Source organism: Lithobates pipiens, unplaced genomic scaffold, assembly GCF_037356315.1.
Source record: "Lithobates pipiens isolate NorthernLeopardFrog02 unplaced genomic scaffold, aLitPip1_a1.2 Scaffold_23, whole genome shotgun sequence".
Taxonomy (NCBI): domain Eukaryota; kingdom Metazoa; phylum Chordata; class Amphibia; order Anura; family Ranidae; genus Lithobates; species Lithobates pipiens.
Window position 1 is genome coordinate 228,214,388 of NW_027507785.1, and position 16,420 is coordinate 228,230,807.

Below are 16,420 nucleotides of genomic sequence, written 5' to 3' on the forward strand. Positions count from 1 at the left end.
TCTCCCATCCTACTGAACTCCCTACCCCAAACTGTCCAGCTGTCTTCTACTCTCTTGATTTTTAGGCGATCCCTGAAAACCCTTCTCTTCAGAGAAGCCTATCCAGCCTCCACTTAACCACTATCTCCAAGCTCATCCCCCGCAGTTATTGATCCTTCCTTTTAGATTGTAGGGCCCACTTATTCCTCCTGTATTTATTGTAACTGCCCTGATGTTGTAAATCACTGTGCAGACTCTTGGCACTATATAAATCCTGTATAATAATAGTAAAATATTCAATTCACTTTTTTTAGCATAACTATTTACAAGAGAGACACAAAAAGATAAAGAACAAACAGTATTCCTTACTATCATAGATAAAGACAATGAACATTTGTGCATTCAGGACCTAAATGTATAACTGCATTTTCACTAAATACTAAAAGCAAATAAGCTATTCACTTTGCAAGGGAATTTTAATTTTTTAAGGGAAATTTACCCAGAGCTTAGTAAACGTGTTGAAAATGTATTTTGCAAAGAACTCACGTAATGAAAACTGCCTAAAAGTGGATGATAAAAGTCAGCAGAGCTTCACCTCATTCGAAAAGCAAAATTTCCCTTGCAAAGTGAGCAGCCTATTTGCCTATTTTTTTTCCTGGACCTGGGGGGACTTGGATATTGGCAGGTGTAATCGCCCTGTCAATAGGGCTGCATGAACCTTCCAACTACTCTAGAGGAAGTCAATAAACTTTTTTCTAACGCTCACCTTACCTCCTGCCCCCTGGACCCTGTTTCTTTTAAAATACTACGGTCCCCCTGTGGCTCTAGCCTTCACTCTTTAAGTCATATCTTCAACCTCTCCCTCTCTACTGGCATTTTCCCCAACCCTCTAAAACATGTTCTAGTCACTCCTACACATAAAAAGGCCTCACTGGACCCCACTAATCTTAACAACCTAAGACCCATCTCATTACTCCCTTTTGCTTCCAAACTCCTTGAACGTTTAGTCTACAACCGACTGAGTGACCACCTCATTGAGAATACCCTTCTTGATCCCTTTCAGTCCAGATTTCGCCCAGCACTCGACAGCACTCCACAGAAACTGACCTCCTAAAACTCACAAACGACTTACTAACAGCCAAAACCAATGGGCATTATTCTGTACTGTAATAAGATTTATAAGCAGTGGGCACTGTGGGTGGGCATTTTAATTATTTTCATATTACTGGGTTTAGTAACACTTAAAGTGAAGTTCATAGTTAGGATTTAAATCACACAGTGAAAAAACAGAGAGCTCCCTCTACTGGCTACTTTACAAATCTCTAGATTTAATACAATGGGAAAACATAGATGACCAAGTATGTAAAAAAACATCACGTGAAAAATTACTTCTAGGTAAACATTGCCCTAATAACTCAAGCCATACTGTATGCTCACATTATATACACTTTAGAGCATTACTATTATTGGCATGTGATGGTCAGTCCAAGATACTTCTGTTTTCACAGTTGTCATTCTTTTTAATAGGTCTGCTGAACCTCCAAAAGAGCAAATTGAAGGTGAAGATGAAGATGTTGCACAGGAGAGACTCAGAGTCCTGAAAGGAGGAGGAAAAAATGATATATTAAAACTTAAAGAACTGACAAAAGTAAATGTTTCTGCCCTTTTGAAAAGTATTTAAATACACTGTGTATATGTTGATCATGTTTGCACAAAGATAGACATGCAAAACCTAAAAGGGTAAATTCATGTATGAGTTAAGCAGGCCATACCCGGAGCAAATTTAAGCTGGTTCCTGGATGAACCAGACAAAATTCAAACCATGGGTGGCCCTACTGTCTGACCATTTTTGATCTAAAAATGTAAGAACCTGGAGGAAAATTGACAGCCAAACAACAGCTATATCCATTTAGATGCAGCCACTGTTTACGTATTCTGACAGCTGCCAGTGTTGACTGTTGGAAGGCAATAGCTGTCAGCAGAGATTCCTCCATTCATGTTGTTTAGTGTGGATGAGGGAATAGGCCATTCACACAGGGGCAACTTTGGATCTGAGTTCAAGTTGCCCCAAGTCACCTCAACAGGGCCGCTGATAGGGCAGTACAGTCAGCCCTGTTGTACTGGGCCCACCCCCATCAGCTCCACAGGGGGGCCCGGTCAAAAACTAGAGCTTTCTAAACGAAGTTCTCCCCCACTAATACTTGCTTAGAGAAAGAGGGGGGTTGTAATTACATTTTGCTGGGCCCCATCTGTTCTACAGAGGGGCCCAGAGGGTGAGCACAGCGCTTGGACTATTTTTCCTTTTTCGGGCGCATGTACATAAAGCTTCACCGCATATTGCTCTGCTAGTTAAATAGATCCGGCTGAGTGAGTGGACAACAGCAGATAGAATCCTCACTGTCTCGTGTAGGTAGGCTTACACACTGACACACAGCATAGCAGGTCATGATTATCAGCATTATGATCCTCATGCAGGCAGCACAGTCAGCATGTGCTCTGTCATGGATCTGTCCGTGTGTCATATTGCTGTTTGGTGCTTACTTTGTTATTGCTGTATGCTATTGCAGGGTTAAAGTTTGTAACACACAGTTAACAAAGTCAGCACCCAAAAGCCATGTGACACTGACAGATCCATGACAGAGCACATGCTGACTGTGCTACCTCTGTAATTTCCATAATTCTGATAATCATAAAATGCTGTGAGATGCTACTTTACACTTTCCTTGGGGGGGCAGTAAACATGTGCCTCCCAATCACCCCCCTTTAACCACTTTCTGTCCAGCAATGTACTGGTACATTGCTGGATTGGAAGGGTGATGTCTTGGTCATGGCTGCAGCAGCAATGATCAGGATATTATTTTTTAGCCCCAAAAAGTCTACACAAAGTAAAAGTAATCTTAGTGGCTAAGAAGCCCCTGGATTACTTTTGCAGGCAGTGGAAGGGGGTTTCACCACCGTTGTTCTCCCGTTCAATCAGGGGTCCCATTAAGGATGTGGGCAGCAACATCCAGTTCCTGGGATACAGTGAGAGGAGCTGATGATGTGCTTCCTACTTACATGGTCTCATATAAGCAAGCCATTACTGGCTTAAACAAACATCTGATCAAATCGATCTTTGTTTGATCAACTGCTTTGGAAGCCAGAGGAGAGACCTCTCCAGAAGGATGACCTGTCACTGCGCTATGCTATCAGAAGGGAGGTTGTTCATAAAAGAGATACAAAAGGAAATTAAAGATACAGTGTACATTTTTTTTGTAATAAAATGAAATTGAAAACATTATTAAACTGCCTCTGTCCCCCTGTATTCATGCACAAAAATGAACACGTGTGCATATGTAAACGGTGACAAATCTGCAGAGGTTGGGTCAGGTGAGGAGCCTAGGATGGGGTCTAGGGCGGGGTTAAAGGGGGTCCAGTCGGGTAGGCTGTACAGGGCCCCATGATTTCTAACAGCGGCCCTGCACCTCAAGTCGCCCTACATGAAAAAATCAATTTAAGTGAATGGATCTGTCTTAATGCACACTACTGCAGTCACTCCGACTTCAGAAAAGGTTCCTGTACGACTTCTAGGCGACTTGTACCCATAGAATTCAATGGAAGTTGCCTCCAAGTCGGATCTCCATTTATATTGAAGCGACTTTACAGAGAGTCACCTCTCTCGCTCGATCGTCCCCACCGCCTTCCCTGACCGGCTGGGCTGCATGCTCGGATAGGGGTCTGGTATGGATTTTGGGGAGACCCCATGTCGCTTTTTCGGCGTAGGGGGTTCGCCTTAAAATCCATACCAAACCTAAGGGCCTGGTATGCTCTTGGAGGGGAACACATGCCAGTTTTTTATTTAAAATTTGGCGTGGAGTTCCCTCGCAAGAGCTGATTATTCTGTGATTTGCCACAGCCAAAGTCGCTTGGCCTGGGGGCGACTTGAAGTTGTGTTGTAAAAAAAAATGGAGAAACCCCCTAGAAGTGGGACTTTATAGGTACTATCATATTACACATACATAGAAAAAAAAAAAAAAAAATATATATATATATATAAATGTTTTATTATACAAAAAATACATAATTACAATATCACAAAAACATATAAATAATCAAGGATGCATAACAATACACAAACAATCATGGATAGGTGTAATGGAGTAACCCAAACCCAACGACGTTTCAGAGATGAGTCGTATTCTCCTTCATCAGGGATTTTTTTTCCGGGTAACACCATAGATCCTAATCACTAGATAGGTACATTCTAGCATCCAAAACAATTTTAGAATAAATGCAGACAGGTGACAGACCTGAGACAGGTGCCAATCCGAATCCCATCCAACCAGATATTCTTTAAAGAGTATATAGATGGTAAACAAGAAAAAGGAAAATTGGAAAGGACAAGGGAATAGTATTGCATTCCCCCCACTTAATCACCTATCCTATCAGCCACACTGCAGTCCAAAATATCGGACCAACAGGGGGCCTACATGTGCACTGAGGCCCAGAAAAGGCTGGAGAATCTTAGTCAAACAATGATGTTGCTTACAGGCCACTAATAAACAGGACAGGGACGCATCAAAGGCCCCGGGGTCCCATGAAGTTGCACCCACTGCACAGACTGGGTTCAAGTCATGGCCCCACCAAGTATGCCAAAACCAGTGTCCGTCTCCAAGCCCTTCTGCATTTATTTTAAAATTGTTTTGGATGTACCTATCTAGTGATTAGGATCTATGGTGTTACCCAGAAAAAAAATCCCTGATGAAGGAGAATACGACTCATCTCTGAAACATTGTTGTGTTTGGGTCACTCCATTACACTCCATTACACCTATCCATGATTGTTTGTGTATTGTTATGCATCCTTGATTATTTATATTTTTTTGTGATATTGTAATTATGTATTTTTTTGTATAATAAAACATATATATATATATATATATATATATATATATATATATATATATATATATATATATATATATATATATATATATATATATATATTTTTTTTTTTTTTTTTTTCCTATGTATGTGTAATATGGTAGTACCTATAAAATCCCACTTCTAGGGGGTTTCTCCATTTTTCTATTCTTCTGGGTATGTGGTACACCTTTTATAGCAGATTTATTTCAGATAGCTGTTTCATTGAAGTTGTGTTGTAAGTCGTTCCAAGAATTTTACTAATAGAGATAAAAAAATAAAATAATGTGCTGTAATGAAAATACTGCATGTATTATGTTTTAGTAAACTGACTCACAGTTCTCTGTACCATATACAGGTTTATGTTGGTAAACACACTCCTGCTGTGGACAAGCTTTGTATTGGTATCCGGCCTGGAGAGGTGAGTAACAATATATGAAAGATTCCATACTGTTCAGCTCTTCCAATGCCCAATGTAACATGCTTGACAAATGTATCGGTAAGAAAAGGCATACCTAACAGAAATGGAAATCTCAAATCTGGACAGCTTTGAAGCTGACCTATAAGCAGATATAAAATCACCAATTAATCCAGTTATGTATTCATTAAAATAATTAAATATATTTTTACAGAAAATTACCAAAATTCCTAGTTTCACTCTTGATATAAGCCTACTGTACTCCTCTCTTTAGAAGCACAAACAAAAATGGGAAGGTCAGCACTTTCTATAGTGCTGTTGGTTTGCTCTCCTGCATGTGCTTACAGGAAGAAAGAGCAAAAGGTGACCTCTTCAGTGTGCTGTTTTGTCTTTACTCTTCCGTAAGCAACCACTTTGCTAAAAGCATATCTAAATCCAAATAAAATGTAAATACTTGCAGCTTACTAGCCTTGAATGGCTCCAGATGTGGAGGCTCCATCACCTTTTTTTTTTTTTCAGACATTTTTTCCTTTATTTTTGCCTGGTAATCTTGAGACTAGAACATGTCCTGTGCTTGGGTTACTTTACCAAAAGAGGCAGCTATGGTTGTCAACCAGGATGGACTTCAAAACATGTCTGCCTTTCTCATCTCCGTTACCTACTGTTTCTACTAACTCATGGCAACCAATCAAAAATTCTCTTTCTCTGATCTGAGAGCAGTAAACCAATTTTTGATTATTATATATTAATGAATTCTGCATAAAACTAAACTTTGCTTGTGATTTCTTTATCGTACATCACGGGACACAGAACCATAGTAGTTACTATGTGGGTTATAGGCCACCTTCAGGTGATGGACACTGGCACACCCTAAGACAAGAAGTCCACTCCCTATATAACCCCTCCCCCTACTGGATTTAGTGTCTTAGGTGTTGGTCATGAGTAAAGATGTGCTGTGTGTAGCTCCACTGGAATATTCTTTGCTGGGGCAGGCTATGCATCCGGATCCATTCAAAGTGTCTTTTCAGGCCGAATTGAATGGTACTCAAGTTTGTGGTGGAAGAAACGAGGTTTAGCCCGTACGCTTCTCTTTTTAGAGAGCTGGACCCCGGGATCCAGTGCTTTGGTTTTTTCAGCCATAAAGTTTTCCTGACAGGGTGCTTTACGGGTCCAGGTGTGTGGATCCCCTGATAAAAAGGGGCCCCCGGTTCCTGAAGGTTTTTTAATGGAGCCCACAGTGAGGGGTTAAGATTGGGTCTGTTGGTTTTACCACAGAATTCCTGCGGCAGGGAAGGTAAGTGGAGATTTCTAAGGAATTTTAAATTCTCTTATGAATTGTCTCCTTTAAAAAGTAAATGTTGTCATGCCTAAAAGTCACCATTGGGAGGTGTATAGAGCACGTACCTTTCATGCTTTCATCAGATCACTCTGTAATTGGGTAGAGGGGGAAGCTAGAAATGATTGGCGGTCCATTGTCCGCAGCCCCCCCACACACACACGCGCCAATCCCATCACATCGGAGGCCCACGCTCGCATGGGAAACAGGCATTCCCTTTGTACATTTACTAAAGCACCAGGCTGAGCACTAATAGCAGCGGCAGTTGCTGTACTATTTGCTCAAGCAGTGGGTGCAATTTCTTCTGGTAGTACCTCTGTATTTGTGCATCGGGCTATGGTCAGAAGGGGAGGTAGAAACACCCCAAAAAATGTCTCAAGAGGGACTCCTTCAAGCCCTAAAAAGCCTAAACTCCTCTCTACAATGGCATCCTCCCCTGAGAGATCTGAGGTGGCTGGTCAGAGTGAGCCATCAGGGCCGTCAAATGTTGCAACTGTTTCCAACACTGCAGCCCCTGTCTATATTACTGTAGAAGTTTTTTCCGCAGCCATGATAGGTTTGGAAGATAGGTTAGCAGCTTTAATCGCATTTCAGTGTGGGGAAAAAATGTGACAGGTCCTCTTCCATTACCCAGGACCCTCTAGCTGAGGATCTCGGGGTGGGGGAAGATTTCCCTCAGGGGACCAAGAAGAGGCTGATGACTCCTCTTCTGAGGGGTAAAATGCAGAAGGATCAGCTTCACAATCTGATAGATTGTTGGTGCAATCTCTTACTGAGATGGTACGTTCCTCATTTTTGCTACCCTTAACTTAGAGTCGGTTGATAAGCCTACTTCTTCTTTGGGTTTGCTAAAGCCTCCTCAAGCTGTGCATGCCTTTCCTGTCCATTCATTGCTGGAAAAGCTTATGTATTCTGAGTGGGATCACCCAGATAAGCAATTTTTTTCCTCCTAAAAAGTTTTCAATACTTTATGCTATGGAGGAGAAATTCACTAAAAAGTGGGAGATACCAGAAATTGACGCTTCTTAATGGATAAAAAATTGGAATTCCTATTAAAAAAAACACTTTTCTCTGGAAGTTTCACTGACTCAACAATCCTTGAGAGACCAGTTTAAACAGGTGCTCAAGGTAATTACTGATCAGCAGGCCCAGGATTTAGCCAAACTACCAGCGGCGTTATTTTTTGCAATAGACGCTATGAGAGATTCTATTCTTCAGGCCTCGCACCTTACGCCTGGGCTGGTGCATATGCATAGAATCTTATGGTTGAAAAATTGGTCAACCAAGAAGCCATGCAAAAAGCTCCTGGCTAGTTTTCCTTTTCACGGTGAACGGTTGTTTGGGGATGATTTGAATAAATACATCCAAAGAATTTCTGGTGGACAAAGTACTCTTTTGCCAGTTAGGAAGTGAAGTAAACATGTTTCATTTAAACAAGCTCCTTCTCCAGTGCCAGGGACTTCAGCCTCCAGGCAGTCACGACAGCCTCTAAACCTCTGGGTCAACCCCAGGGACAAAAGAAGTCCTGGGAGAGGAAACCTACAAAACAAAATACTAAAGGAAATTAAGAAATCAGGTCATAGTTTCAATCAGTAGTCCTACAAGGAGGCGAACTTCTGGCATCAATCGACATCAAGGATGCATACCTCCAATTTTCCCCGCTCACCAAAAATATCTACTCTTCGAGGCAGAAAATGTTCATTTTCAGTTTGTAGCGCTGCCTTTTGGTCTAGCTACTGCACTTCGAGTGTTTACAAAAGTTCTGGCCAGATTAAGGGCCCGAGGTATATCGATTATAGCGTACCTAAACTATCTACTCTTGATAGATCAGTCGGTAGCCCGCTTAGACCAAAGTATGATCACCACAGTCAACTACCTGGAATACCTAGGTTGGATTCTCAACCTAGAGAAATCCTCCTTAAAACCATCAAGAAGATTAGAATACTTTGGTCTGATTATAGATACAGCCCAGAAAAGGGTATTCTTTCCCCAGGGAAAGATCAGTGCCATAAAAGAACTGATTCAGGTGGTCAAAGCAAAGAAGAATCCTTCCATTCGACTTTGCATGAGGTTGTTGGCAAAGATGGTGGCTTCATTCGAAGCCATTCCTTATGCTCAGTTTCATTTGAGGCTGCTGCAAAACAGTATCCTATTGGCTTGAAATCAGAAGGTCCAAGCGCTAGATTTCAGAATGTGTCTGCCTCCAAGGGTGCGCCGGAGCCTCAGTTGGTGGTTAATAACCAAGAATCTGCAAAAGGGAAAATCCTTCCTACCAGTTACCTGGTGGGTGATAACAACAGATGCCAGCCTTTCAGGTTGGGGAGCGGTCCTGGAAGAAAAAATAAAAAAGCAAAACTGAGCTATTCGATCAACCCACCCAGTGAGCAGCAGCTAAAATCGTTATACCACGACACACTAAACTCTATACCATAAGGATCTGCGCTAAATGCAATTCATTCAGTGATTGGAAATCCTAAATTCATTAATTAAAAACCCAAAATTCATTGATACAATCAATAAGATGTGAATACAATAGTGCTCTGCCACCAATATGTAAACACAAAATAAATTAAATAAATATATAAATACAGTAGTGCTCTGCCACCAATATGTAAACACAAAATTAATTAAAATAAAAATGAAAAATGAATCCATACTAAAATGAAATAAATACAAATCAAATCAATACAAGTTGTTGAAATAACTTATAACACATGAATTGGTGCACAACATATAATGAACGATAATTAATATTTTTATAAAAATAGTCCAAAGAGAAATACCAGCAGATTCCATGTGCAAAAGAATCGTGAGAAATCCAGTGTTGAGTGGAAACGAACCCCGATGAAAATGAGTGCTATGAAGACCAAAAGAATGCCGCCACCAATAGCTAATTATGGCTGCTTACCGGACCGATAGATCCCTGTTCAATGGGATCAAAAATCGCATGGAAAAATGACCAGGGTAGACCCTCAAGGGAAACCAGGCAGGAACCTCTCTCTCTCAATCCTCAGGATGTTCAAGCCACAATGAATCAATCCGTATGAAAAACAAGGGAACACTCGCATAGCGTAAAAACCCTTTAGATTTTATTAAATAAAAATTGCAAATAAACTCACGTTACAACTGTACATAAAAAGAACGAGCCGGCTGGCTCTCGACTACCATCCGCAGTTCCGGGACTGATGTAGAATGCGGTGACGTCAGCACGCCGTTCCTTCCTGCGCGTTTTGTCACTCCGAAGACGTGGTCACGGGATCATCCTGTCCAAAGGAAATGGTCCAGATCAGAAATGACCCTGCCCATCAACATTCTAGAGATTCAGGCAGCACGCTTGGCACTGAGGGCCTGGACGTTCAGGTTATGGAATTGTCCTGTCAGGATCCAATCCAACAATGCCACAGCAGTGGCCTTGATCAATCACCAAGGGGGCACGAGAAGTCATGCGGCCCAGAGAAAGGTGAATCATATCTTAACGTGGACAGAAAACAATGTACCTTGCCTATCGGCAGTCTTCATTCCAGGAATAGAAAATTGGCAGGCGGACTACTTGAGTTGCCAGCAGTTGTTCCCGGGAAAATGGGCCTTTCACCCTGATATCTTCCTGGCACTATGCGTAGATCTGTTTGCGTCCAGGTTCAACAAAAAGGTTGACAACTTTGTGTCATGAACAAGGGATCCACTAGCATGCGGAACAAATGCCTTGGTGTTCCCGTGGAATCAGTTCTCACTGATTTATGCATTCCCTCCTATTCTGCTGCTTATGCTATTTCTTCACAGGGTCAAGCAGGAAGGGAAGTCAGAAATTCTTGTGGCCCCAGCGTGGCCCAGAAGATCCTGGTAGGCAAAGATCATAAGAATGGCGGTAGGGGAACTATGGATCCTACCACCACGTCCAGACCTTCTCTCACAAGGTCCGGTATTCCATCCTACATTACAAATGCTAAATTTAACGGTTTGGCTATTGAGACCCACATTCTGAAGAAGCGTGGGTTATCAGGTTCTGTGGTATATACCTTGATTAATGCAAGGAAACCAGCCTCCAGAATCATATATTATAGAGTCTGGAAGGCATATGTCTCCTGGTGTGAATGCAGGGGTTGACACCCAAGGAAGTATGTCATAGGTAGAATCCTTGACTTTCTGCAGATGGGGTCAGAGAAGAGGCTGGCCTTGAGTACTATCAAAGGCCAGGTCTTGGCCTTATCGGTATTGTTTCAATGATCACTTGCTTAGCATTCTTTGGTTCATAGTTTTATTCAGAGGGTAACATGGCTTAATCCTCCGGGATTAGGTCACCCCTGAACCCTTGGGACTTGAATTTAATTCTGTCGGAGTTGCAGAAACAGCCTTTTGAGCCAATACAACATATTCACTTGGTCCTTTTGATAAGGAAACAAATTTTTCTGGTAGCCATATCTTCTACAAGAAGGGTATCAGAGTTGGCTGCTCTTTCTTGTAAAGAGCCATATTTAATTATTCACAAGGATAAGGTAGTATTGCGTCCTCATCCTAATTTTCTACCTGTTAAGTTTTCATTTAAGCCAGGATATTATTCTACCTTCATTTTTTCCAGAACCCTGTTCTACCTAAGAGAAATCCCTACATTCTCCGGATGTGGTGAGAGCAGTCAAAATCTACTTGAAGGCGACTGCTCAGATTCGAAAAGCTGATGTTTTGTTTGTGTTGTCTGAAGGTCCTAAACGAGGACAGGCAGCATTGAAATCTACTATGGATTCGGCAAGTAATTGATCAAGCTTATGGTTTGAAGGCTGTTAGTGCTTCGTGGGCAGTGCATCACCAAGCCTCCATGGCTCAAATCTGCAAGGCCTCAACATGGTGTTCAGTCCATACATTTACCAGATCATATCAGGTGGATGTAAAAAGGCGTGAGGATATTGCCTTTGGGTGTAGTGTGCTGCAGGCAGCAGTATAATTCCTCTAGTCTCATAGTGCCCTACTTTTGTTGTGTCTCCCTCCCCTCAGTTGCCATTGCTCTGGGACATCCCACATAGTAACTACTATGTCTCTGTGTCCCATGATGTACGATAAAGAAAAGAGGATTTTCAGCTTACCTGTGAAATCCTTTTCTTGGAGTACATCATTGGACACAGATCCCCCCTTCTAATACACGTATATTGCTTTGCTACAAAACTGAGGTACTCCCAGTAGTGGCAGGGTTTATATAGTAGGGAGTGGACTTCTTGTCTTAGGGTGTGCCAGTGGTCCTGAAGGTGGCCTATAACCCACATAGTAACTACTATGGCTCTGTGTCCCATGATGTACTCCAAGAAAAGGATTTTACAGGTAAGCTGTAATAAAAATCCTATTTTTTAAAGTCCAACTCCAGGCCAAACTTTTTTTTTTCTATTTTGTTATAGGGCAGGGGAAGTTTAGAACTTCTGTTGTGTTATTATTATTGCCTGTGTTCTTATTAGAAATGTTTTGCCTGAACAGAAAGGGATGGGAAATCTTGCCAATGAGGAAAAACAAAACTAGATATTTTGTAGAATTAGGAAGGGTTTGAACATCCAGCATGTCTTTGCTGCTATCTGTGCCTTTCTGTTATAGTGATATCTACTCCCTCAATTTCATATCCTGGTGTCACAGGTATAGAAAGGAAGCATTTCCCCCGATGGAATACAATCCAAAACTAAAAATGCTTGACAAAACCTTTTTCCCCTCTATCCAAAGTTAAAAAGTTTGGCTTTTATTTTGTTTGAAAGGGTGTTTTTCTTTTTTTGGTGATTTGGGCATAAATTAACAGTACATATGTTCCACCTAGTGTTTCGGGCTGCTGGGAGTAAATGGAGCCGGAAAGACCACCACATTCAAGATGCTCACTGGAGATATTGATGTGACATCAGGAGATGCAACTGTTGCTGGATACAGGTACATGGAATAAGTGGGTAATTTGGGGCTGTTTAGACTGAGTGAATCCAGGACCAAAAACCTTACGGGTTGAGTACTGCAACCTCTGCAAAATGGAAATTGGACATCAAAATATTAGGGCAATAAAGAGTAAAGAATTGTTAATAATTGAATGCATAGTTTGTACGTTTCCTACACATTTTAAGGCAGAAACCAAAACGTTCTGCCACACGAGAGCCATTGTCAATGGGCTTTGGACTTTGGTTTTGATTGTTTCTTAAATCATCCAGAATTTATTAAATTGTAAATTCAACCTGCAGTTGACCACCTCCTGAGTTGCATTTGACCAGCTTCAAGTGGATTTTGCCTTTCCATAGACTTGTAAGGGAATGTGAACCCTGCTTAAAAGGTATAATCTGAACCCTTAACATCTGTCAGATCTTTTTTTTTGGGGGGAGAGGGAGAATACCCTGCCAATGCTCTGCAATACCGTGCCAATACCCTGCCAATACTTTGCAATACTCTGCCATACCCTGCCAATACTCTGCAATACCCTGCCAATACTCTGCAATACCCTGCCATACCCTGCCAATACTCTGCCATACCCTGCCAATACTCTGCAATACCCTGCCATACCCTGCCAATACTCTGCCATACCCTGCCAATACTCTGCAATACTCTGCAATACCCTGCCAATACTTTGCAATACCGTGCCATACCGTGCCATACTCTGCAATACCATGCCATACTCTGCAATACCGTGCCATACCCTGCCAATACTCTGCCATACCCTGCCAATACTCTGCCATACCCTGACAATACTCTGCCATACCCTGCCAATACTCTGCAATACCCAGCCAATACTGTGCAATACCCAGCCAATACTCTGCCATACCCAACCATACCCAGTAATACCCAGCCATACTCGGCAATACCCAGCCATGCTCAGCCAATATTACAGAGAGGGAGATGACGTGAATATTACAGTGGGGAGATTGTGGATATTACAGTGGGGACTATATGGTGGTGGAATTTTCACAGATTTTTGCAAATTCAATTATTTACTGATCCGAAAAATGATCCAATTCGTGACTCTGATCCGAGGAACGATCCGATCCGTGAGTTTTTTGATCCGTTGCACCCCTACTCACTACTTTACATTGTAGCAAAGTGTCATTTTTTCAGTGTTGTCACATTAAAAGATGTAATAAAATATTTACAAAAATGTGAGGGGTGTGCTCAATTTTGTGAAATACTGTATAGACCAGGGGTCTCAAACTGGCGGCCCTCCAGCTCTGCGAAACTACCTCTGGCTGTGGGAGCCATGCTTGTAACTGTCAGCCTTGCAATGCCTCATGGGACTTGTAGTTTTGCAACAGCTGGAGGGCCACCAGTTTGAGAACCCTGGTATAGATGGTTGTTTTTTAAATTTCTTTCTAAATTTCCTACTGCTTGTGGGCATAGATAGGAGATGGATATGGATGTAACTTTAGGAGATATACGGGATCAAGTATTGCAGAATGTACAGCTGCTTTCACTGTCACCAATCCACAGGGTAACCCAACTTTTCATTCTGTATAGGGTCTATCGCATCCCTGAACTTTTGCACAAAGTATGTAGTAGGAATAATTCTCAATGTAGAAGATGTGCTCAGTCCCCTGGTTCCTTTATGCATCTGTTTTGGAGATGTCCTAAACTTTACCCTTTTTGGCAGGAGGTGTTAGGGTATGTGAACTCCAATGATCTGAACCATGACCAGGTATTGGCTATTGCGAGATTGCTTTTTGTGGTATGAAAGTAAATAGCTTTCCGCTGGGTTTTGTCTGATTCTCCTACCTTTGAAGATTGAATACTGAAAATAATAAACATGGAATGTTTGAGAATTATACATATGCCCAGCGTAATGCTTCTCATAAAGATGATGTTATGAAGGTGTGAATACAGAATTTGGGTGACACAAAATGTTGAAAATAGTAAATAAAATGAAGTGAAATAGCCAGAAAACAGACAAAGCAACCTAATTTTATTATCCTTAGACAACCTCACTCGATTTCTGTCATGCTTGCATTTTTTTTTATTATTAGGGTATTTTATTGATATTACAGTTTACCGGAAATGAAGCAATAACTTTAAGAAAAAAAAAGACTTGTGCTAAGCCAAGAATTAGAACTGCTGTAAATGTTAAATCTCAAAGCACCTTCATTGATTTGCACTTTGCTGCCTTCTCACTTATTATTCCAGGGGGGAACATCAACCAGGCAAGGAAGACATTTGCTCTCTGAAATGCCTTTCGATAATAAAAGTGTAAAAAGCATCCAGCTAACATTGTTGTAGTTTTTTTTTTTTTTTTCCTAAAGGACCAGTATTGCATTCTGATAACTGCATTAGGTTGATATATATATATATATATATATGTTCTAGTAGTATTTACCATATAATTTTTTTCACATGCCTTTTTTCTCATATTTACATGTGGAGCAAGTCCACTATGGCCACAAAAGACACAACAACCAGATTGAAACAAACTAAAATACTGCCAAGCCTACTGCAACAGTTACCTAAGATTGCCATAGTTTAAAGCCCAGTGGTGGTCTACAGCCTCCTCTTCCCTATTTGCTCCTCTTCCCCCATTTGCAGCACTTCTGCCCCTTTAAAAAAAACTGTAAATATTATTTTCTAAAGGTGACTTCACCATAGGTCTTCATCCCTATTCTTCTTGTGGCTGTGGGTAGATCTTGAATGCTGGACAGCGCAAGCCTACATCTCACAGGATGTGGGTTGAATGACACTGGGCATCATTCAACCATCTATAGGAGCAGCATTAGATCACTGAGCAGTTGAGTCTGCACAGGATAGCATCGGGCAAAGGTGAATATTGCAGTTAGAGTTGTTTTTTTTTACTGGGGATTGCTGTTTTTATCATTTTGCCCAAATTGGACCTACATTTTAAATTTTCCCATTACAAAAAACTGGTAGTGCAAATGCTCACATATCCTTGGCAGTGTTGTGGTTTGTTCCAATTTCTTTCACTGTCATTTGTACTGGACAGCTTGGTCTGCATGTAAGGTTAGTGCAAAATATAAATGAAGGCATGTGAATGCAAAAAATTATTGTACTGAATACTATCATTACATGTATGATCTCCATACAGTGTTAGAATAATATTAGAAAATGTTTTCTCTAGTAGTTTCCTTAAAATATAGCCATGTATGAGATGCTCTCTGTCAAAGAAAATATGATTGAAACATGGTAGAGAAAAGAAAACATGAAATACATGACAAAAACTAATTTTAATTCATTGCCACTTGCAGCATCTCAGCTTTTCTGTTCATGCAAATGTTACCAATTTTCATTGAATTTGATTGTTTTATTTAATTTAGTTAACAGTGTTAAGAAATGTTACAAAAGTTACAATAAGCAGACATAGTCTACATTTGCAAGTAAGCCCAGTGTATAAGGATAAAATGAAAATATTTAACATAGGCCTTAATTTGTGCTGTTACAATAAATAAGAAACCTGACATATTTAAAAAGAATGTATAGTGTTTTATACTGTAGCTTATTTATGATGGTTAGAGCTGCAATACTTTCATTTTGTCCTTTCAGATAAATCTAAAATATTGTATATATGTATTTCATACTTTTCGTCCACAGCCAGCAGGCAGTCTGCTCTGCATTACTTTTGTTATGGCGTTTTATTACTTTGTTCTGTATAGGTTGTAATTCCATCTGCTATTTAGAGCATGCATACAGCCGAATGTAGCAGAGGAAGACATGTCTCCTTCCTCTTCTGCAACTCCTTATGAAGTTTCAGCATTTTTAGAGTTTCAGAAAAATTGTATCACATGTTAAATTCATTTATGCAAGAATTATAAAATGTAATATAAAAGATCAGTCTACATTTAAAGTGTTACT

At 40.8% G+C, this 16,420-nt stretch overlaps 1 protein-coding gene across 2 annotated transcripts in view; it reads left to right on the forward strand.

The window, feature by feature from the left end:
• The window catches only part of ABCA4 (ATP binding cassette subfamily A member 4), a 442,076-nt gene that overhangs the window by 371,414 nt on the left and 54,242 nt on the right, over window positions 1–16,420 (forward strand). For both annotated transcript variants that reach the window (XM_077452886.1, XM_077452887.1), the window contains 3 exons: window positions 1,507–1,627; window positions 5,239–5,301; window positions 12,420–12,526. In XM_077452886.1, coding sequence (XP_077309012.1) covers window positions 1,507–1,627; window positions 5,239–5,301; window positions 12,420–12,526 — 291 coding nt within the window. The remainder of the gene's footprint in view (window positions 1–1,506; window positions 1,628–5,238; window positions 5,302–12,419; window positions 12,527–16,420) is intronic.